Source organism: Terrapene carolina, unplaced genomic scaffold, assembly GCF_002925995.2.
Source record: "Terrapene carolina triunguis isolate 2854851 unplaced genomic scaffold, T_m_triunguis-2.0 Scaffold33723, whole genome shotgun sequence".
Classification (NCBI taxonomy): Eukaryota; Metazoa; Chordata; order Testudines; family Emydidae; genus Terrapene; species Terrapene triunguis.
This window is the reverse complement of record NW_020698074.1, coordinates 3,366,500-3,390,784: the sequence shown is the minus strand read 5'-3', so window position 1 is coordinate 3,390,784 and position 24,285 is coordinate 3,366,500. Positions and strand designations below refer to the sequence as shown.

The 24,285-nt window shown below is 40.6% G+C and overlaps 1 protein-coding gene across 1 annotated transcript in view; it reads right to left on the bottom strand.

The window, feature by feature from the left end:
* The window catches only part of LOC113409527 (protein ITPRID1-like), a 63,727-nt gene extending 40,090 nt beyond the window's left edge, over positions 1 to 23,637 (bottom strand). Inside the window, exons 1-8 of the mRNA XM_026663549.2 lie at positions 23,556 to 23,637; positions 21,265 to 21,439; positions 19,528 to 19,576; positions 14,345 to 14,388; positions 11,178 to 11,229; positions 10,065 to 10,151; positions 9,265 to 9,467; positions 727 to 1,316 (exon numbers count right to left, since the gene is read on the bottom strand). Of these exons, the coding sequence (XP_026519334.1) occupies positions 727 to 1,316; positions 9,265 to 9,467; positions 10,065 to 10,151; positions 11,178 to 11,229; positions 14,345 to 14,388; positions 19,528 to 19,576; positions 21,265 to 21,418 (1,179 nt within the window). The 5' untranslated portion in view covers positions 21,419 to 21,439; positions 23,556 to 23,637. The remainder of the gene's footprint in view (positions 1 to 726; positions 1,317 to 9,264; positions 9,468 to 10,064; positions 10,152 to 11,177; positions 11,230 to 14,344; positions 14,389 to 19,527; positions 19,577 to 21,264; positions 21,440 to 23,555) is intronic.
* Between the last annotated feature and the right edge of the window lie 648 nt (positions 23,638 to 24,285).

The window sequence follows — 24,285 nt, the reverse complement described above, 5'->3', positions numbered from 1 at the left end:
ATGTCTGTAGTGGGTTGCTGGCTGTTTCCTCTCCCCATTTCCTTGGTTCTTCAGGGAGACCCTAATTGTTGGCCTCCTTCCCCTATCCTTAGTCTTTGGGTGGCTGGAAAGATAAGCCTGCTCCTCTGTGCATCCTATTAGAATTGCCAGTATGGGGCAGTAGCCTTTCTGGACCTCTTTCTGCAGCAATGGGACCAGACACACTCCAGCTGATCCCACTGTTGCAACTGCACACTGTTCTTATATAAGACTAGGATTGACAAACATTCCAGGTTATGCTGCACCACACTGACCCTGATCTGCTTCCCATTGCTCCTAAAATGTATTGACAGCAGAACATCAGGGACTAGAGCCATGCCATGGAATGTGGATCAGAGGACAAGCTATTGCTTTGAATGAGCTTGTTTTTAGGACACAGAGCTTAAGGAACAACTGCTGGAAAGCACGTTGGCATTTTATACTACAGTACTTGTTGACACCATTGATTTTTTGTGTGAAACACCTGTGCCAAATTTTTTGACAGCAGTTTTAACCTAAATTGAAAATCTTAAACAGTCTATAACACACAGAGAAAGGGGTCTGGCTTCTCTCCCTGGTGCGGGGATATGATGTTTGAAAACATTATACTTTAGCTCTCATCCTGGACCAGAGAAGCCAGATCTACACTTGTATTTACCATCTGTACATGCACATGGTCCTTATACAGTACATTGAAATCTGCCTTACCTCTTCCATTTCAAATGAATCTGGAGGCTTGCCCTTTAGACCAGACACCCTTCTGAGTGTGTGGGTCAAGAGCAAATTGGACTCTTTCCTTGGTCTGTCTTTGACAGCCATCTCCGATGCAGAAGGAAGCTGGGGCTGCTTTATAGGTATATATGAATAAACCTGAGATTTCCCGGTTGGAGCCTGTGGCAGCTGTGATAATGTCAGTGCATCATCCTCAGTGGAAGAATGTTCCTCTGTCAGACCCACCAAGGTATTATTTTCAGAAAAGCCTGTCCTGATTGCTGTGCGCCGGTCCATCTCAGCATAGGTGGGAGACTGTTCTTCTCTATCCTTGAATGACTCTGAACTTCCAGAAGCCCGAGCGCTCCTTTGCAGTACTGTTGCTTGTCTAGAAGCTTTTCTCAGAAGATGACCTAGCCTTCTCCGCTTGGCTCGTGTGGCCTCGGCTTTGTTCCTCTCAATGTCCGTCATGCTCTTTTCGTCCCCATTACTCTCCTCTGATTTCTGTTGCTGGGTGTTAACACCATTCAGCAAAGAGGAGAAGGCACTAGTCACATGATCCAAGACTTCCAGTTGTCGAAAACGCCCTGGAGTTTGATGGAAAGGGATGAAAAGACCCATTGTTAAAACAGAAAAGAATAATGCGGTCATGACCTAAACTAACGCTATCAGGTTACACACAGTTGTCAAGATGGTTCAGCCTTTCCCCTCTGCTTTTCTTCAGAGAGGCTGGGAATTCTTCAAATAACAGGCTGCTTTGGGAAATGCATGCTAGGGCTTCTCCAGATCCCTTTATTATGGATTCTTTTTTATCCATATTTTAAAGGCCAAATTTTGAAGAGTGGTTTCCAAAGTTCTGCAACCAAAATTTGCAGGGCGTACAGAGAGAGATGCATGAATATGGCTTTGGGAGCCTAACTTGAGACTCAAAGATTCAGCAAAGAATTTAAACGTGCTTAAACTGAACTTTAAAGAGCGTGTTTCTGAGCTACACTATGGGCCCTATACTCCATGCTGGCAGTTAACATGGACTTAAAAGGCCCTTAGTGTAAATGAGAATCACTCCCTAAATGTTTTGTTGAAAAGGGATGGATTTAGGTGCTTAAAGATAAACATGTGCTTAAGTGCTTTGCTAAATTGGGGCCATCTATGTTACATGTATGTGAATTAAGATGAATTGTATTTCTGAAACAATTGACTACCTTCTGGAGCATAATTAATTTTAAAACTTTTCACTGTTAATGAACACATTAAGGGCCTGATCCAAAGTTCACTGAAGTCAACCAGTCTTTCCATTGACTTCAAATGGGTTTAGGATCAGGGTTATAATGGCTTGATTGTGCAACTCTTAAATCAGGTAGTACTTATAGAAACAGTTTCATTGAGTTCATTGGATCTACTTGTGTTAATACTACTCAGCATAAGTAAGCACTGCAGAATCAAGCCTCAAGTTCTCAAATACCATAAGCCAGATCTGATTCCAGTATTAAGACTGAATAGCAATTTGTACTATGAGTCACCCCACTGTGACTCATAGTACAATTGGTCCACTCAGAGTACGGTGCTACTCACTGTGAATAAAGGTATCAGATCAGTTCTCAAATATTTACAGTTGGCTGTCATCCAAGACTTCTGTAAATGTATAAACCCTTTAGCTGGTAGTGATTAAGTACTGTAATTTATTTCAATAAATAGTTCACTGTATTAACCAATACAACCCCTAAAGGCTCTGTTCTTGTTTTCAGAGCAACAGAAAACAAGAAGTGCATTGTCCTCCACAGACACAGCAGAATGCACACACAGAAGTTTCATAAGTTTCCCACAGCTTGTTAAGCTTATTAAGTCTCTGTAATTCGCTGGCGAATATTATTCCACAGCATAACAGCTAAAGGGAAATGTTTTAATTTTTCATCTGTTTTACAAAAAAAATAAAAAATAACCAAAGAATTTTGGAGTTTTCCATTATTGTAAAATGTTGTCAGGTTATTGATAAAAGGAGCTACAACACATCTTCCTATATATTGTGCCCCAAACCCTTCCTGAGGCAATGAAAATGTCAAAAGGGCTCCTGATTCCTTGAGAAATTCATTAAGGAGAATAGATGGCAAAGTTCTAACATTCTTGGCTTCCGGTTCTCCTAGTGAGCAGCCAAATTTATTGCATATATTCTGCGTGCAGACTGTTGAAGCCGCTTCACTGATGATTAGACAACAAGGGGATATTTAACATAGATCTGAGCTGGGCCTGTGCATGAGGACCAGTATCATGACATATAATTCCTGACTGTTACCATTTCTCTCTAAGACTCATGTTTTTCCAAACACTGCCTGATTTTTAACTTCAGAGGAGGATTTTGCCATCCCAAAGTCTTTTTAAGGACGATGGCAAAGCTCTCACTTCCTCTGGTTAAAAACTAGTAATTGGATCTACCAGTAAACAGAGTACAGAGTGGTATTTTGTGATATAAAGGTTTTATTGGCATGAGTTTGGGATGATGGTATGAGTCATTCATGGCTTTGCATATCAATGATGCCATCACATATTCCCCGAATAAAACATATATCCTCAGTATTGTACATTGTTAGGCTGTTAACCGAGTCAGGATGTAAAAATGCCAACTTCTAATCTCCTCTGAATTATTAGTGACAGAATGGTCTAACGTTTCTAATTTAAATCAGAACCACCTTTTATAGTTTGATATAGATTGCAAAAGCAAAACAACACGTCAAAAACGACCTCAGTTTCTGACAGCTAATGAATGAATCAAATGATGAGGAAAAAGAGAAGCAAACAATAATTCACTAATTGTGAATGTAATCAATGCACAATCTAATCCATCCCTCGTGTAACTGCACCGATTTCAACCAAGTCACTGGAGGAACTACATCAGGCTAACATTGCTTCATTGCTTGATCCTCCCATGCAGGCTGCCCCATTGATTTCAGTGGGATCGCTCCCAGGAGTAATGTTTAAACATGTGAGTAAGATGAGCAGGTCTGAATTTAGCCCACATTACTTACAGAGCTTTTAGCTCTTTTCCTAAATACTAAGGACCCAACTCTGCCAATCCTTACTCACTCAAGTAATCCTTGCCCATGCATGCAATCCCACTGAAGACAATTCGACTACTCATGTGAATCAGGGCCTATTCACATTATAGCTGTGAGATCCTGATAACAGTACAGTTATCCTCACAGCCATTTACAACACAGCTGAAATCTGTAATATAGATGAGACTAAGTCAGGGGTAGTCATTAGGCGGACTGCGGGCCAAATCCAGACCACCAGATGCTTTTTGAATTAACCCCAAAATCTTTTTATTTACTACTTATCATTATTGTTATTGTTTTCTTATTATTTTCTCTGGAGCCTGGACCTTGACTATACCTTGACCAAGAAATTTAGACCTTGACAAAAAAATAATGGACTACCCCTGCCTTAAGGAATAGAGATGAGACACCAGAATTTGCAGTTGTGTTGTAATTGTCTCAGGATAATTATGTTGCAAACAAGCCCACTGACTCAGTTATATTGCATGTGTAATTTGGGCAGTGTCTAAGAATTTGTAAGGTCGGGTCTTAAATAGCTGAGAGGAAAAAAAAACACATTTTAATTGATCTTTACCTAAGTCCCAAGGTAAATTGTCTAGAAGACTGTGTTATAAGGATTTCGAATCTCATAAGTGGCCATCACGGAAATGAATAAGGGGCCTTTGGCGTTTTTAGTGGTGACTGGAAATTTTCCAACAAAATGTTTTTTAAATGGAACATGCGGTTTCTGCAAAAATATTTCCATTAAAAAAAATTAAGCAAAATCTAAATTTTTATTTACCCTTTTGAAAATCAAAATGAAATATTTAATTTTGGTTCATGTCATCTTGGTTTGTCGAACTGAAATGCTTCATTTCAGATCAGCTCTACAATGATGCACTGCAGTCTCCCCTGATTGAACTGCTATGATGGATCATGGGAGTCATAAGACAACAGTATATCTGAGAGATGTAGTCTGGCTGGGGACTCCAGCCCATAAAAAAGAATGGGTGCATGAGGCACCCAAACTACAACTCCCATGAGGCACCACGGAAGCTCAGGAGGACACAGATGAGTGTTAAAATGAAAGGAAATTTTTTAGATTTGTGAATGTTGAAATTTTTTTTTTTGGATCAAATTAGGCCTGTTGATTAATGGCAATTAACTCACGCAACTAACTCAAAAAAAGTAATCGCGATTAAAAACATTAATCGTCATTAATCACAGTTTTAATCACACTGTTAAACAATAGAATACCAACTGAAATTTATTAAATATTTTGGATGTTTTTCTACATTTTCATATATATTGTATTCTGTGTTGTAATTGAAATCAAAGTGTATATTATTTTTATTACAAATATTTGCACTGCAAAAATGATAAACAAAAGAAATAGTATTTTTCAATTCACCTCATACAAGTATTGTAGTGCAATCTCTTTATCGTGAAAGTGCAACTTACAAATGTAGCTTTTTTTGTTACATAACTGTACTCAAAAACAAAACAATGTAAAACTTCAGAGCCTACAAGTCTACTCAATCCTACTTCTTGTTCAGCCAATTGCTAAAACAAACAAGTTAGTTTACATTTACAGGAGATAAAGGTTTAAGAATCTGAACTGCGTTCCAAAATATGAGAGGGATGCGATATGGAGCATGCTTTCAGAAGTCTTAGAAAAACAACACTCCAATGCAGAAACTACAGAACCTGAACCACCAAAAAAGAAAATCAACCTTCTGCTGGTGGCATCTGACTCAGATAATGAAAGTGAACATGCGTCGGTCCGCATCATCAGTATGGACGCATGTCCCCTGGAATGGTGGTTGAAGCATGAAGGGACATATGAATCTTTAGTGCAATTGGCACATAAATATCTTGCAACGCTGGCTACAACAGTGCCGCGAGAATGCCTGTTCTCACTTTCAGGTGACATCGTAAACAAGAAGCGGGCAGCATTACCTCCTGCAAACGTAAACAAACTTGTTTGTCTGAACCATTGGCTGAACAAGAAGTAGGACTGAGTGGACTTGCAGGCTCTAAAATTTTACATTGTTTTATTTTTGAATGCAGGTATTTTTGTACATAATTCTACATTTGTAAGTTCAACTTTCATGATAAAGAGATTGCACTACAAGACTTGTATTAGGTGAACTGAAAAATACTATTTCTTTTGTTTTTTTACAGTGCAAATATTTGTAATAAAAATAACTATAAAGTGAGCACTGTACACTTTGTATTCTGTGTTGTAATTGAAATCAATATATTTGAAAATGTAGAAAACATCCAATATTTTAAAAATAAATGGTATTCTATTATTGTTTAACAGTGCGATTAATCACGATTAATTTTTTTAATTGCTTGACAGCCCTCGATCAAATATGTTGAAATGAAATGTTTTGACCTTTCTGAATCCTAATTTTTTGAACTTTCCATCTCACAAAAAATATTGACATTAACAAATTTTGGTGTATTGTGATTTTCCCTGGGACAGAAATTCTAATATTTGAACAGCTCTAGGAATTTAAAACAAAACAGAAACTGATGATGGATCTTAACACATATGCCCTCCTTCTCTTTAAGCAACCTTTCCTCTGTTCCAGTGAGTCACACAATCAATATATTGCACTCTGGATTTTATAGTCAAAATATTAAACTATCTTTCAGGGATAGTTAGAAGAGCTTCAGAAATGCAGTATTTAACATATGCAGAATATGATACAGAATAACTTGGGGAACCTCCAGATTGATGATCCATGAGTACAAACTATAAAGTTTCTCAAATCAGACATGCACAGAGAATCAAAACGGAGGAAGAGGAAAACAGATGGGAAATGGAGTGAGTGAGAAAGGAGAGAAATTCGACTGACATGTTTTTCTTCTTCTAAAGACTTGTGTTTTCTGGCTATTCATTCCCAGCAAAGTCCTTTCCCATCTGAGGATGACTGGAACTAGCTAGATTTTCTAAAGAGTTCAGCTCCTATTTAGACACCACAATAAGTAGCTAGATTTTCAAAACAGCTCAGCATTTTTGGTGCTTAGTTCTTATAAAAATCTGGCCATCTGTGTCACAATGGGAGCTGCTGAGCTATTCTGAAAAATCAGAGCTGAAACCTTGGCTCCATTGAAGTGAATGGGAGTTTGGCCATTGATTTAGATGGAGCCAGGATTTCACCTCTGGCTTTTATTTAGATGCCCAAAGGATTGCTGAGCTCTTGAAAATCTGGCTCAGTGACTATACAGAAAAATCAATTACTACCAATCAAACAGAAGCATCAACAAATAATAACCAACTGAGCAGCAAATGCATTTGAAAAGGTCAGATCAGCAATTAAACTGCTCTAGAAACTCAGGAAAATAATAAATCTAACTTTACTGTGGAAGCCAAACCCACAGTTTGTTCTCCCACCAAAAGGGAAACCCAAATAGAAAAGACTTCACTGGGAAATTAATAACTGGGAGATTTAAAAAAAACCAACAAACCCTAGAGAGACCACTCTGCCTAGTCAGACAGACAAATCTCTTCCTCCTCTGTCATCCACTCCTTTTCTCTCTTCCAAGCTAGATCTTAATCCTTTGCTCTTTTGTTCTGATCTCTTTTCCTCTTCTCCTTCACTCTTTCACTTTTCTTCTCCTCCTTTAATCTGCCCTTCCTCCTCACTCACTCCTTTCACTCTCATTGATTTTCTTCTTTCCCTCTCCTCTCCTCCATCTGGGGAGTTCTCTTGCTCACACACCAATCTTGTTGATGTGTGGGTTTGCTGTAAACATTTAGATGGGCACACGGGTCTATGAAACATTTTCTGTAAGGGTAGACATTTCTGTTGCATTTCTCATTCGATAATGTACGGCTTACTTGATGAAGTTTCTGAATAGGAAGGCAGCCAACATGTATGAAATCCTGCCTCAATGAGCATCTCATGAGCAAACTGAAGTTCTTGAGGTCATCTGGCTATCATTGTGCAGCAGACAGGAGTGGAAGCTGTGCAAGAATAAGAATTGCAGACTTGGGAAGTGTAGTCCAGATTTTAAAAAAAATGGAAGGGGTGTCTGAGCAACAGGAGGAGGAAGGGAATGGTGTGATCAGTTGTGTGTAGCATATGTACTGAATAAAGTTGGTAGAAAAAAGGAGGGCAGTGTGAAAAAAATCCCCCTTTCCTTTGAAAAAAATCAAAATCTGTAATTTCAAAATTTGAAAAATGTCAACCAGTTCTAATGTTGAGCCTGAAGAACAGATCCTCACTGCTCTGCTAGTGGCAGGGTGTAGTGCTGGGAGGGTGTTGGAAGAAGATGGATTGCAGTATCTTGACACCACAGAGCATTCCTAATTGCATGAGAAAGGGCAGCAAGACAAGAATGAGTTAAGATAAGTGACGTAGTGAAGTGATCTATCTACCTCTGGTATTTATGGGGCACAAAACACCAGTTACTTGAATTATACTAAGAAACATGGGTCCAGATTTTGGTAGCTTTACTCATGGTAGATACTTTAACACTTCTTCATATGTATCTCCATTGGCTTCAGTGGGACTATTATCTGAGTTAGGTAGTCTTCAGCATAAATATGGGGGAATTTGTATTAGAAATTGGACCATAGAGATTACAAGGTGTGCTCATAATCCTAAAATCCTGTCTATACTAAAGAGTAACTGATTGTAAGGTCAGAAGGGAACATTATGATCATCTAGTCTGAATTCCTGCAAAAGACAAGCCTGTGAATTTCATCAAGTAATTTCTGCATCAAGATCATAACTTCAATTTGAGCTAGAACATATTTTTTAGAAAGACCCTTCAATCTTCATTTAAAGACTTCAAAATACCACATCAGTAGGTAGATTGTTGAAATCTTCTCTTCCATATCTCATCTTCCACATATGTACCTTTAGACTGTGATCAAACCACCTCTTAACCTGCTCTTTGATTAGTTACATGGATTGATCTTCTTAAGTTTCTCACTCTAAACCAGGTTTTCCAGTCCTCAAATTATTCTTATTGCTCTTTTCTGAATCCTTTCACATTTTCAATATCCTTGGAAGATAGAACAACACTAGGTGCAAATATGTTAAAACACTGATTGTCCAAATATGTGTCTCCCAGATCTATGCTTAAAAACAAAAAATCTCTAACTTGGCTTTATCATGGTTCTCCTTTGGTGTAAAGAACTTGTCTGTGAAGTGCACGGTGTATTGTTGATTCTATATAAGTAATAAATGCAATTTAAAAAGTAACAGCCCAGATAGCAAATTTTAACATAGTTGTAGATGATATTACATCTTAGGGCCTGTTTACCCTATAAAAACAGTTCGTTAGAAGACCTGGTTAGATACATTTAAAAAATCATAATTGTATTAACCATGTCAGGAAGAAGTTATGCTGTAAGTTTGCAGAACTGTGTTTATGTCCCCCGAATATGGTCCCAGGTCTCATTAATTTTCCCTCTCAAGGTCCTCTCCCTACCTCCACAACCCCCACTTTATTTGCTGTTGTTGCATCTCTGACGAACACTTACCATATAAATTGGGATTCTCAATGTCCATACGCTGCTTTTGAGCTTCCAGAAAGACTCGGATGTTGATTCCTTTTGCTACTGAAGCATTACTGATGAATCGAGAAGGGATTTTAGTGCAAATGTCAGGTTCTTCTGTTCCAAACCCCAAATCCAGCAGAATCTCAACTGGATCCTTTTCCCAGAGCTCCAACCATTCAGTGATGCTGTGGATAAAACAAAGACAATTCATATCACTGTCCTGACATTACCCTTCTTTTTGTTTAGCTATTACATGGTTTTGCCTTTGCTCAGAAATTCTATTTCCTTCCTCCATCTCACTCTCCCCACACTACTCCATTAGTGGTAGTTATATTCTTACAGTTCAGAGGCACATGATTTTTTCTCCCAGGGATGCATTAGACTGGAAAGATAAGGCGGATCTAGAGTACTCAGCAAGAGGAACATATGTAGAAGTTGATATTCCTATAGATTGAAATCCTCTTTCTATCCTTGATAGAATAGATAAGACAAATGCTACAGCAATTCATTCCTCACATTGCCTTACAAACATGCCTCAATACTCACCTCTTATGTCAATGGAAAGCTTTTATCAGGTGCCTACTAATCAGTGGAGGGCCATTTTGTTCTCATTGAAGTGAATGAGAGAACTCCCATTAACTTCAATGGGAACAGGATTGGGTGTCATGTATCTTTATTCTTTACACTCCATTTATTGGGTTTTTAATCCTCATATATTTGTCAGTCTCTAAATGGGACTAATCCCTACTGCTTTGGATTGAAAATATCTGGAAACTACTAACCTTTTCGGTGCACTAGGAAGAGAATGGGATGAGTTGAAACTGTTCCATCTTGACATAACAGGAGTTTCTGAAAACTGATGCAGAGATCTACAGGAGTTGGAAAAAGTAACAATGAAGTGTGTTTACTCTTGGGGTCCTTTGGGATGTCATTATGATTTTTTTCCAGAGTAAACATTTGCATTTTGTCTTAGTTTATAATGATACATAATATCAAGGCCGTAGAAGAAGAGCATGTATGATACTATGGCAATACACTTATTCTCAAGAACAGTATGTTACAGTAGGTGTTAGAATGTAGGTGTTAGGTACCAATAAATGCTAATTATAAAGGTGGCAGAATGTCTCGCTTTTGACAGATGGTGAATCTTTGGGGAACCTTTAGGGAGCACAGTTTCTCTAGCCACCTACTTCTAAAGGATATAATTGCTGTTAACAAAGTTTCAGATAGAATAGGCTCACTAAGTAGCAACAGCAGAAACTACATTTCAAATTACATCTCAGTTCTTTACATAGTTAAGGTTTCTGACTGTATTTGTAATGAATAATCTGGATAATAATGCTTGTTTTTAAGGAGCTATTCATTGTAGAATGAACATTCTGTAATCTGGTAGTCTTTTTCTAAGGCACAAATTGAATGCTTCTGTAATAGATGGACTTTGTTTTACTCACATGTACCTAAGGCGATTAGGTTCATTAATATAGTTATGGATGAAAAGTTGGTCCATTCTCTATCCTTCCAAGCTGCCCCACAAGATACAGCTTAAACAAGATTTAAATTTTGCTTATGTCTTGTACTAACGTACTAATGTTAAAAAAACCAAAACAACTACACCTCTACCCCGATATAATGCTGTCCTCAGGAGCAAAAAATCTTACCATGTTATAGGTGAAACCACGTTATATCGAACTTGTTTTGATCCACCGTAGTGTGCAGCCCCTCCCCCTCCCGGAGCACTGCTTTACCGCGTTATATGCGAATTCGTGTTATATTGGGTCACGTTATATCGGGGTAGAGGTGTATCTACAGAAAAAACTTTGTGGTTTCTTTGAAAATATTAAATATAAAATTCCTTCCTTTATATCTAATATAGCCATGCATTGTCTGAAACCTACCTCATATAGCTTTGCACAGTCATTTGCACCATTCCTGGGTTAGCCAAGGAAACTGCAAATAAGAAAATACATTTATATTTGTACTCCTAATGCCTCTCAGGACAGAAATGCTGTAAAACTAGAACAAACGTAAGATTTATTTTATTGCATGACCATGTTATTTTAGCAAAAGCAGCAAATATGTGAAAACTTTAACTTCATTGTCACACAGATGTGAGATAGGACCCCATAGAGCATGTTAGCCACTGATGATCAACCTACCTAAGCACTGAATTGGGTTCAGTGGTAAGGAAAATAGATAACATAAGAACGGCCATACTGGATCAGACCAAATGTCCATCTAGCCCAGGATACTGTCTTCCAGCAGTGGCCAATGCCAGGTGCTTCAGAGGGAATGAACAGAACAGGTAATCACCAAGTGATCCATCCCCTGTTGCCCATTCCCAACTTCTGGCAAACAGAGGCTAGGGATACCATCCCTGCCCATGCTGGCTAATAGTCATTGATGGACCTATTCTCCATGAACTTATCTAGTGCTTTTTTGAACCCTGTTATAGTCTTAGCCTTCACAACATCCTCTGGCAAAGAGTTCCACATGTTGACTGTTGAGATGTTTTTGGATGTGGTGCACCATTAACAGTATATACCAAACTCCTTATATTTATGTGGAACAATTCTTAAATGAGTTTCCTTTTTTGTTGTAAAGATTCTGATCCCCAAGCTTTGTTGAAGTTTTGATTTTCACCTGAATCAGGAGGGCTAAATTTTCATAGGGATAAGAGTATCCACACAGGGGGTTATACTAGCACAACTATATCTATTTAAATTCACACTTTATCTTACACTGGTACAACTTTCCAGTGTAGACAATCTCGTAACATCAGATCCAATGCCCAGTGAAGTCAATGGAAGTCTTTCCATTGACTCCACTAGGTTTTGGATCAAATCTGTAATGTGTTTGGGGTTAAAACAGTCACAGAGCAGCTGAAATAGTTTTTGTTAGAGAAACAGTCTGGCTATGAACTGGAAGTATTGAACACTGGTTACTGGAGTTCCAGGGTGCTACAGTTAGAAGTTATAAGCTACACTTTGTTTATACCATCTAATAACCTTGCTCACTACTGTAAATAAGTGAGATTAGGATACAGTGTGCTGTGTCAGTATAACTCATTGCTCCTACCAACAATGAAATAACACACTCATGGATTCGAAATCTTCCTTGCTGCTTGGAAGTTGGGGCAGAATATTTTCCTGTGGTTAACAATAGATGTCGTTCTGTGGCACATGCCAATATCTTTTTACCTCTTTTCTCGAGATTTAAATATTTGCTTTCTATTAACAAAGCTTTGTCTACAAAGAAAGAAAAAAGCATCCTCATGTTCTCTACTGGATTACTTTCCTGCTCATAAATCCTAACACAAATTCTTGTGGTTTACTCGCTGCAAAGATAACCAACAAAATTATGAACAAAAAGGATGTTGGCATTCTGTAATTGCTATGGCAACATAAACCAGAACCTCTAATAGCAAACTCTGTGCTCCATTTGCACAAGAATCTGCTACTTGTCTCATGACACAACGTATTCTCTTTTCCGGTTTCATGCAATCAAAAGCTGGAGATGCACTATAAAAATGCTGGGTGCCTGTCAAAGGCAAAAGAAAAAAAAATGTGGGAAGTTATTAGAATTCTTCCTTGATAGGGCTTGCCAATTTTTCCTTCCAAAAGAACTTGATGCCCTGCCAACAGAAATTTAACATTATAGTAAACTCCTCAATAGTGTGTGTTACTGGGATTGAAACAAACACATGCACCACCAATGTAAAAATACAGCACTGTGGAAGCTGCTGCTGCGTGTTAATTTGAAATGGTCGTAGCTTTCAGTGTTTTGAGTAGCCATGGAACATAACTAGTCTGTCAGCAATAGGCTTAGACACAACATAGAACCATTTATCTTTGCATCTGAGGGTACCTGCTGAGTAGACTTTCATCCATAGGTGAGCTCTCCACTTCCCTTTCCTTCTTGAGCCTTAATCAGAAGATCCCCAAACCGGCAGAGTGGGATTGTAAGGGGATATATAGAAAGAGAACCTACAAATTCTCAAACTAAGAGACCATAAGGTAGTGTGATGGTACAGTAGGTACGCTTTCTGATCTCTAAAAATGCATTTGTTCTAGACTCTGAAAACATTTCATCTGATTACTGAGCTGGAATATACTTTTGGGAAAATAATGCCCTTTAGAAATCAGTCAGAAAAAGCTTATGACAACAACACAAAACAAAAAGGGTTTTCTAAGCCAACAACAGTGCTAATCGGTACTGTGTTCACAGGCAAAGATGTACTTACATATGTGCAGTAAAGAATACATTTTGCAGGGTTAAATGTAGTATCTAATACTTGAAAGGGACTAGGACACTTTAGCAGCACAGAAGATGCTGGATATCAAGAGAAGATAAGAGGAAATTTCATTTTGAAGTTCTATACCTCTTAATTTTGAGCAAATAGGAAGTTGAGAATACCATGTTAGAATCTGAGCAGCATTATTAAGCAGTTATTTGGATCCACAGCAGGTACTCAAGATTTGAAAGCTTTGGTGGACTTACATATCTGAAAGGGAACAAGGGGTTGGATTTTCTGGCTCCCCTTCATGTTTCCCCGTCACTGACATAACCCAGAGATCTATTACCCTCAGTTAACAAGTACATTAGGAGAAATGTCACAATCAAAGCAAGAATTAAAGCAGATCAAATCAAACGCCACAAAAACTCGGTGGGCCAGATCGTCCACTGGTAGAAATCTGCATAGGTATCTCCATTGACTTGAGTGGAGATACACAAGTTTACATCCACTGAGGATCTGGAGATTAAAGAGGTCTCTGCTGAGTACTAGTTCGGGAGTCTTCTGATTGAGACTCCAGAGGGAGAAGGAACAGAGAGTTTACCTATGGATGAAAGGCTCTACACAGCAGATGCAAAGACAAATGGAGAGCTGTGCCTTTTAGTATTGTACAAATGAACAATTCTTCAGAGGAACAAGACAAATGGTGAAACGTTTACTGATTATTTATTAATCATGGATGTGCTATCTGATGCAGAATATCTACCATTACTGACTAAAGTTAATCCTTTGCCCAGAGAGGCAGATGTCCCAGATTTTTTATTGTTTTACCTGCTTTTTCTCTGTCTTGTTGTAAATCTTCACTTGTAGATAAACTGTAAATATAAGATGTGTTTTTTAAAAAGAAGGAATTAAATCGCCATAAAAAGCATGATACTCAGCTGATCCTACCCTGGAGCTCCATCAGTACTACCCATCTGCATTGTTGCACTGCTTTAAAGATTCAAAGGCCCGTGTTTAAGTGGTTACTTCTTATGCAGGGAATTATGACCCATCTGAGGGAAGGGAGCAGAAGGAGACTCCACCGATTGGAAGGCAAAAGATGCACTGTCCTAGGGATGGGGGTTCCACGACCACCACTCCCAAGAGGAGGAGGAGGGTGGTGGTGGTCGGGGACTCCCTCCTCAGGGGGACTGAGTCATCTATCTGCCGCCCCGACCAGGAAAACCGAGAGGTCTGCTGCTTGCCAGGAGCTAGGATACACGATGTGACGGAGAGACTGCCGACACTCATCAAGCCCTCGGATCGCTACCACTTCCTGCTTCTCCACGTGGGCACTAATGATACTGCCAAGAATGACCTTGAGCGGATCACTGCAGACTACGTGGCTCTGGGAAGAAGGACAAAGGAGTTTGAGGCGCAAGTGGTGTTCTCATCCATACTCCCTGTGCAAGGAAAAGGCCTGGGTAGAGACCGTCGAATCGTGGAAGTCAACGAATGGCTACGCAGGTGGTGTCAGAGAGAAGGCTTTGGATTCTTCGACCATAGGATGGTGTTCCAAGAAGGAGGAGTGCTAGGCAGAGACGGGCTCCACCTAACGAAGAGAGGCAAGAGCATCTTCGCAAGCAGGCTGGCTAACCTAGTGAGGAGGGCTTTAAACTAGGTTCACCGGGGGAAGGAGACCAAAGCCCTGAGGTAAGTGGGGAAATGGGATCCTGGGAGGAAGCACAAGCAGGAGAGCACAAGAGGGGAGGACTCCTGTCTCATACTGAGAAAGAGGGACGCTTGATGGGTTATCTTAAGTGCCTATACACAAATGCAAGAAGCCTGGGAAACAAGCAGGGAGAACCGGAAGTCCTGGCACAGTCAGGGAACTATGATGCGATTGGAATAACAGAGACTTGGTGGGATAACTCACATGAGTGGAGTACTGTCATGGATGGATATAAACTGTTCAGGAAGGACAGGCAGGGCAGAGAAGGTGGGGGAGTTGCATTGTATGTAAGAGAGGAGTATGACTGCTCAGAGCTCCGGTATGAAACTGCAGAAAAACCTGAGAGTCCCTGGATAAAGTTGAGAAGTGTGAGCAACAAGGGTGATGTCGTGGTCGGAGTCTGCTATAGACCACCAGACCAGGGGGATGAGGTGGACGAGGCTTTCTTCTGGCAACTAGCAGAAATTGCTAGATAGCAGGCCCTGGTTCTCATGGGAGACTTTAATCATCCTGATATCTGCTGGGAGAGCAATACAGCGGTGCACAGACAATCCAGGAAGTTTTTGGAAAGTGTAGGGGACAATTTCCTGGTGCAAGTGCTGGAGGAACCAACTAGGGGCAGAGCTTTTCTTGACCTGCTGCTCACAAACAGGGAAGAATTAGTAGGGGAAGCAAAAGTGGATGGGAACCTGGGAGGCAGTGACCATGAGATGGTCGAGTTCAGGATCCTGACACAAGGAAGAAAGGAGAGCAGCCGAATATGGACCCTGGACTTCAGAAAAGCAGACTTTGACTCCCTCAGGGAACAGATGGGTAGGATCCCCTGGGAGAATAACATGAAGGGCAAAGGGGTCCAGGAGAGCTGGCTGTATTTTAAAGAATCCTTATTGCGGTTGCAGGAACAAACCATCCCGATGTGTAGAAAGAATAGTAAATATGGCAGGTGACCAGCTTGGCTAAACAGTGAAATCCTTGCTGATCTTAAACGCAAAGAAGAAGCTTACAAGAAGTGGAAGATTGGACAAATGACCAGGGAGGAGTATAAAAATATTGCTCAGGCATGCAGGAGTGAAATCAGGAAGGTCAAATCACACTTGGAGTTGCAGCTAGCAAGAGATGTTAAGAGTAACAAGAAGGGTTTCTTCAGGTATGTTAGCAACAAGAAGAAAGTCAAGGAAAGCGTGGGTCCCTTACTGAATGAGGGAGGCAACCTAGTGACCGAGGATGTGGAAAAAGCTAATGTACTCAATGATTTTTTTGCCTCTGTCTTCATGAACAAGGTCAGCTCCCAGACTGCTGCACTGGGCAACACAGTATGGGGAGAAGGTGACCAGCCCTCTGTGGAGAAAGAAGTGGTTCGGGACTATTTAGAAAAACTGGACGTGCACAAGTCCATGGGGCCGGATGCGCTGCATCCGAGGGTGCTAAAGGAGTTGGCGGATGAGATTGCAGAGCCATTAGCCATTATTTTTGAAAACTCATGGCGATCGGGGGAGGTCCCGGATGACTGGAAAAAGGCTAATGTAGTGCCCATCTTTAAAAAAGGGAAGGAGGAGGATCCGGGGAACTACAGGCCAGTCAGCCTCACCTCAGTCCCTGGAAAAATCATGGAGCAGGTCCTCAAGGAATCAATTATGAAACACTTAGAGGAGAGGAAAGTGATCAGGAACAGTCAGCATGGATTCACCAAGGGGAAGTCATGTCTGACTAACCTAATTGCCTTCTATGATGAGATAACTGGCTCTGTGGATGAGGGGAAAGCAGTGGGTGCGTTATTCCTTGACTTTAGCAAAGCTTTTGATACGGTCTCCCACAGTATTCTTGCTGCCAAGTTAAAGAAGTATGGGCTGGATGAATGGACTGTAAGGTGGATAGAAAGCTGGCTAGATTGTCGGGCTCAACGGGTAGTGATCAATGGCTCCATGTCTAGTTGGCAGCCGGTTTCAAGCGGAGTGCCCCAAGGGTCGGTCCTGGGGCTGGTTTTGTTTAATATTTTTATTAATGATCTGGAGGATGGTGTGGACTGCACTCTCAGCAGGTTTGCAGATGACACTAAACTGGGAGGCGTGGTAGATACACTAGAGGGTAGGGATCGGATACAGAGGGACCTAGACAAATTAGAGGATTGGGCCAAAAGAAACCTGATGAGGTTCAACAAGGACAAGTGCAGAGTCCTGCACTCAGGACGGAAGAATCCCATGCACTGCTACAGACTAAGGACTGAATGGCTAGGTAGCAGTTCTGCAGAAAAGGACCTAGGGGTCACAGTGGACGAGAAGTTGGATATGAGTCAACAGTGTGCTCTTGTTGCCAAGAAGGCTAACGGCATTTTGGGCTGTATAAGTAGGGGCATTGCCAGCAGATCGAGGAAAGTGATCGTTCCCCTTTATTTGACATTGGTGAGGCCTCATCTGGAGTACTGTGTCCAGTTTTGGGCCCCACACTACAAGAAGGATGTGGAAAAATTGGAAAGAGTCCAGCGGAGGGCAACAAAAATGATTAGGGGTCTGGAGCACATGACTTATGAGGAGAGGCTGAGGGAACTGGGATTGTTTAGTCTCCAGAAGAGAAGAATGAGGGGGGATTTGATAGCTGCTTTCAACTACCTGAGGGGGGGGTTCCAAAGAGGATGGAGCTTGGCTATTCTCAGTGGTGGCAGATGACAGAACAAGGAACAATGGTCTCAAGTTGCAGTGGGGGAGGTCTAGGCTGGATATTAGGAAACACTATTTCACTAGGAGGGTGGTGAAGCACTGGAATGCGTTACCTAGGGAGGTGGTGGAGTCTCCTTCCTTGGAGGTTTTTAAGGCCCGGCTTGACAAAGCCCTGGCTGGGATGATTTAGTTGGGAATTGGTCCTGCTTTGAGCAGGGGGTTGGACTAGATGACCTCCTGAGGTCCCTTCCAACCCTGATATTCTATGATTCTATGATTCATTAAATAGATATGGTAGGGGGATGCAGTTTCATAGAAAAGTACAGCACTAGGCATTCAATGTATATTAGAGCTGCCATGTATGTATGGTGGTGAGGAAAATGTTCCCTGTGCCCAACTTAATTTCTACCAGTACATGCCCCCTCCCCCACTCACCAACATTCAGAGACCTTAATTAAGCACTAAGGGTCCAATCTTGCAGTCCTTGCTACAGGCAAAGACTCTGTTTATGTCCCTGAAAATTTTGCCTAAGTAAAGCTTGCAGTTTATGGCCCTAAATCTATCAAGAACTAAAATTATGGCTTCCCCTTTGCACATGGACTAGTGAGGGAAGAGGTTGAACAAAGCCTTACCCTTTTTAGTGCACCCACACCGGAGGCAGCCATAATCTGGTTCCCACTAGATCCAATATGTGTGGTGGGGTGGTCACTAGCTTGCAATACTGTACTAAATGACCAAGTGGGGCATGGCTGGGTGGCACAGGCTGGGTGGCACAGGCCATGGTGATGGTCCTGCCCACGCTAAGCTAGAAGGTGCTGGCATGCTTCCTACATCCTTTTATACTCATCACCATGCCTCCAGACACTGTTCCTAAGGCTGTGCCATTCCTTCTCCCTGGTGCAATTCTGCCTATGAAGAGGCAGAATGTAGTTCTAGCTACTGAAATACCGTATCCACAGTGCTATAGGCTACAACTAAGCAAAATTCAGAATTTATGTCCCATGGGAAATTCCAATATTTGTTTTAATCACAAATTGGATAAAACAGCAAAACCTTATGGAATAAAATATTCTGAAAAATGTTGATTTGGAAATGTTGAAACATTTCATTTTGCCATTTTCTGTAGAAACAAAACATTTCAACAGCCCCGAAACTGAAGTCTGATGCCTCTATTCTTTTCTATAAACCAAACTCCCTCAGCAGAGAACATCTCCCATGATCCACCCAAATCACATGACTCCCATGATGCATCACGCAGTTTGGTCAGAGGGTTATCCATACTGTGTTATTGAAGGTGTAGCCCCCTAAACAATATGAGAGAATGGGAAAGTGCACTACAACTCCCATGAGGCAATGCACCATAATAGGGAAACATAGTTTAATGTTGAATTGATTCAAAACAAAACATTTTGAACACACCTAAAAATCAGATATTTAGTTTTGATTTTTCCAATGGAAAATTAAAAATTTTCAGCAAAATTTCAATTTTCCTGCAGAAAATTTCAATTTTTCAGAAACTGCATTGTCTGTCAGAAAATCATCCCAATGGAAAATTCCTGGCCAGCTCTACTGTTGCTATCACTAAGTGCACAGGCATAATTCGAGGATGCAGGAAATACTTATTCAATAACATGACCAAAACTTACAAGAACCCAGAATCCAGCCAGTGGCGAATATTTTCTTCTTTAGAATCTTCTAAAAATAACAATAAAAAAAAATATAGGATCATTGGCTACAGTTGCTGATTGGTTTATAGCCCTTTACCATATGACTGAACTGCTTCATTTCCCAGTGCCATTAATCCCAGAATTTGCAAAAGCTATCCAGGGAAAGACTGCCAGTAATTTCATTTCAATAACTTGAGTTCTTTCTAAATGAAGTTCCATTGTGCTAGGCACTATACAAAAACATAGTAAGAGTCAGTCCCTGCCCCAAAAATGGTACAATCTAAATGGAGAAGATGAATAAAAGGTAGGAGAAAGGAAGGATTATTATCCCTATTTTACATATGGGGCAACTGAGGCACAGAGAGACAATTATTTAATTGCTAAAAATGCTACAATGAAAATCTGATATGTATTAATGCTTCTTTTTTTTTTGCTTCTTGATGTTCAGATAAATCATCAGTTTAAAAAATAGCCTAGCTGTCACCACTGAGTCTTTAATTAATTAGGGGATTAGGATTAAAGTTCATTGGAAGAGTATTCCCTGGAAGTTTGTGCGCTGTCAAATGTTAGACACTGCAGTCACCAAAATATAAATAAGAGATGGTCAGAAAAATACAACAAAAATAAAATTTTAACAAAACCAGAAATTGGGGTGTGGATTTGTCACTCCCCTGAGAAACATAGTTATATTGACCTAATTTCCTAGTGTAGACCAAGCCTAAATCAGTTTAAAGCCTATTCAAATTAAACCAGTGCAACATGAATGTAAAGAAGACCTAGGTTTGTTTTGCATCTTTTCCCACTGTGCAGGCACACTAACAGATCAGGGCCTAAAATGGAAACAAAAACAAAAAACAAACAAACCAACAAAACCCAACCCCAAAACAACACACACAGATTCAAAGAAACTCATGTTTAATACATCTTACAAATCCTGGTTGTTTCACAATATATCAACCTATAGACAGAGCTCATCCTTTAGCTCAAGTGGGAGAGGCCTGCATTTCTGCAGTGTAAGGTTTGGGGTTAACAAAATAGTTTTAAAATAGTAGATAAAACACTGATACCTCTTTTAGTCAATAAACATCAACCAACCAAAAAATACTCTGAAACAAATCAGCCTTAAAAAGTAAAAGGAGAAGTGCCAGGAACTACATGAATCCCACTATGGACTTTGCTATTCCTCTCAGTTTTACATGGAAGGGGCTCAAATCCTATGGTGATAGCTGACAGTATAAAACCTTAAAATAACTAGAAATGAAATATAGAATAGAGAAGGGACAAGACTGGGGATCGATCTAATGGGAGCAACTGGCAAATATAGCAGTCAGGCAAACTCAACAAAAATAAAAGGACTGCTTTTATTGTACATTCATATACTCCCCACTTAAGGCTCTTTGGTACTAAAAAACTGTGTGACATTCTTGTTTAGAACTTGTATCACCAGAGTTATTAGGAGATAATGCAATAGTATTAATGCTTATTACTGTGTAATTGTTTCCACTGGAGTTTGCATATTGTCTACCATGGAATTATTGTAAAATGACATGATTATTTCAAGGTAGCCATGTGACTATAAGCCTGATCTTACTTCTAGTGCAGTGTGTGCCTTAGTACTCATGTCATTAGTGCAGTCACTACAATGCAAGAAAAATGCCATTATCCTCTGTCATAATAGGCTTTTAAGAATCCAGTAATGCCATTCCCAGGTCTCACCAAGCTGTGAAAGAGGAAGAGGGTTGTCTACTACAGTTGGAGTCAGAGAATCTTCATCCAGGTGAGTCCATGATGCTTTGGCAAATAACAGGATATCCCTCTTGTTCATTTCAAAGGTACTGCTGGTCCCATGACAGTAAGACTCTGAAGCCATCCCAGGGTGCAAGTTTGTGAGCTAAGAAAACAGATACAAAGAAAATCATGTTTAATACATTTAACAAATCCTGGCTGTTTTACACTATAGCAACCTATAGACAGAGCTCATCCTTTAGCTCAAGTGGGAGAGGCCTGCATTTCAGCAGTGAATTTAAGGCACTGGACTGGAATTCAGGATACCTGGGTTCAATGCCTGATTCTACTATAGACTTCCTGTATGAACTTGGGCAAGTCACTTCACCTCTCTGCGTCTCAGCTCCCTGTCTGTAATGTTGATATGTTTGAATTGGAAGGTTTTTGGGGCAGGGACTGTTTCTTACTATGTGTTTGTACAGTGTCCTGTACCATGTGTCCCTGGTCTCAGCTGGTCCTGTAGGGTGCTACTGTAATACAAATTTAAAATATCTTTGCAATGGGCATTGCGGGCACATCTTACTCTCTACCAAGCTTAGCATTGTTCAGCTGTTAACCTTCCACATTTCAGTCCAGCAAATCACCCATTAAGTCTGCAGTAAAAAAAAAAAAAAGTGGTCCTGACTCAACCTTCCAAGTGCTGCCGTTCAATCTGCCCGCCGCGCTCCAATGCAGCAACGTTCTAACAAAGATCACTGTCGTCGTGAATCACATTTACAACAAGATTGTTTTTTCAGTGTGTGTGTGTGTGTGATGACAGATGGAGGCCAGACTGCATCAAAGATTTTAAGAGACGAGAGAGGATTAAGCCCCGTAAGAGCAGCTTTTAAGAGCTTTTTTTTATCATAAGAGACAGAGAGAAAAGGAGAGGAAGGGGAACATTGGTTAGGTTGTCTCTCTCATTGTTTAAATTAATCTGGAGATTTTTTTTCTTTGTCAATGACAACACTGGCTTGAGAAAGGCACAGTTTAGCAGGCATTGGGAAAGTCTCCCCTCCTCGCTTTGCTAAGGCACTTCATTTCTATCCACAGTCTCCCCCAGGAAATCCAATCTCTTCTCGTGCAGAGAATCTGCCCAGGAAGTGGCATAATAGCCAACAGTGGGGCAGTTTAGTGACACTTATAGTTTCAAAGCCTAAAGATCCCTTTCAAAGCTTGTTCTGTTAGAACTACACATAATAAACCTGGAACTGAATGTAACTGAAAAGGCAGGAGCCTACCCAGCAAAGTGTCTGTAACTAGGGTGTAAAAATCCCTCTGTTGTCTGTCTTTTGTGGATGCTTTCAAGGTAAATGAACTGGGATTCTTAACATCCTTTGAAACCACTTTTTTTTGTTGGCTGAAGCTCATTCATGGAACATTGGCTTACATGACCTGGTCTACCCATGGAGTTCTTTCCTTTTCAAGGTGACTTGGGCACTTCTGAAAGAACTAGAGAGTGAAGTCCTCTATTTATGCAGAGAACAGGCCTAGTACAGACAGTGCCAGCGTGAGCTTCCCCATGCTGTGCTGCCAGTGTGCTCCTACCTTTTCTTGGAGGGAGTCTAGTCCATTCAAACTCCTTTTGTCCAGATTATGGCAGGCAATGGAGAGGGACATAGTGTGGGGGAAAGGAATGGAGAGAGGGAAGAAGAGAACAAAGGAAGCATTTCTCCCACACACTCACACCTTGTGCACAGTCCCAGTCCTGGCACTCTGCGAGGGAAATAAATTAAACATTCCTCACAGCAAAAAACATTTGGCTCTGTTTCCAAGTGAAGATAATCTGGGGTAATCACACTGGGTACAGAGTGACCTCCCTCTCTCTCTACTTGGAAACATAGCAGTGTCCGGGGGGATACATGTGAGGTCTTCTCTATGTGAGCAGTTTTGGCCAACACATTGCAGGGAGACAAGGGTGAAGGACAGAGCTATGTATGCCTTTCCATCTCTGCTTACCTGCTAGGCAGGGGAAGAGGTGGAGGCAGAGAAGTGGGCATGCAGTGCCCCCTTAGCCCTATACCTACAGGCCCAACCTCCATAGAGGCTGTGCCAGTGTATAAGGCAGGGAGATCTAACTTCTCCTTACACTCATGCAAGGCTACACAGCCTGCCTCGCTATTGAGCCCATAGTGAAGATATGGGACTACAGGAACTACTGCCTGCAAGGAAGTGGAATCTTATGCTTGTCAGGAAAAAAAAATGCTTGGAAAGTAGGACACACAAAGGATGTAAATCCACACCTTTTACAATGTGGAGAGGAGATCTCCTTTTTCTCACCATTTTCAGCAGAAACAGAAGGTGAGATGCTGTGACACGGAATGTCTGAGGATGAAGGACAAAAATTCAGATATAGTTTAGTTCAATGTGCCTATTTTCAAGTTTTGTATCTGGGGGCCTGATTCTCCTGCACCTTGTGTTGTCCTTTTTACCTGGGCAAAATGGGTGTAAAATACTACCAAATCCAAACTGGAGTATATTGTACCCATTTCCCCCTGGTGTAAATGACTACACAAGGTGCAGGGCAATAGAGAATCAAGCCTTATATCTGGAAATGTATATAGGTAACTCCCATTAGCCTTAATTATTCTTAGCAACATTAACTTCTTTTCCATGGATAGTGAGTCATAGAGTCATAGAATGAGTCATAGAATATCAGGGTTGGAAGGGACCTCAGGAGGTCATCTAGTCCAACCCCCTGCTCAAAGCAGGACCAATCCCCAGACAGATTTTTACCCCAGTTCCCTAAATGGCCCTCTCAAGGATTGAACTCACAACTCAAGAGCTCCTTTTGATTTCATATTAATTATAAAACATAATGATTAATCTGATAAGATACATCTTTTCAGACAAGAGTGTCCTCTTGATCACAGTTTGGGTGCCAGAGCCACTCATCATCTGTGTGTTTTAATTTAATTGATCTCCAGAAGTAAATTTAGCTCTGCAAATCTGTCGATGAAATGAATGACTGGC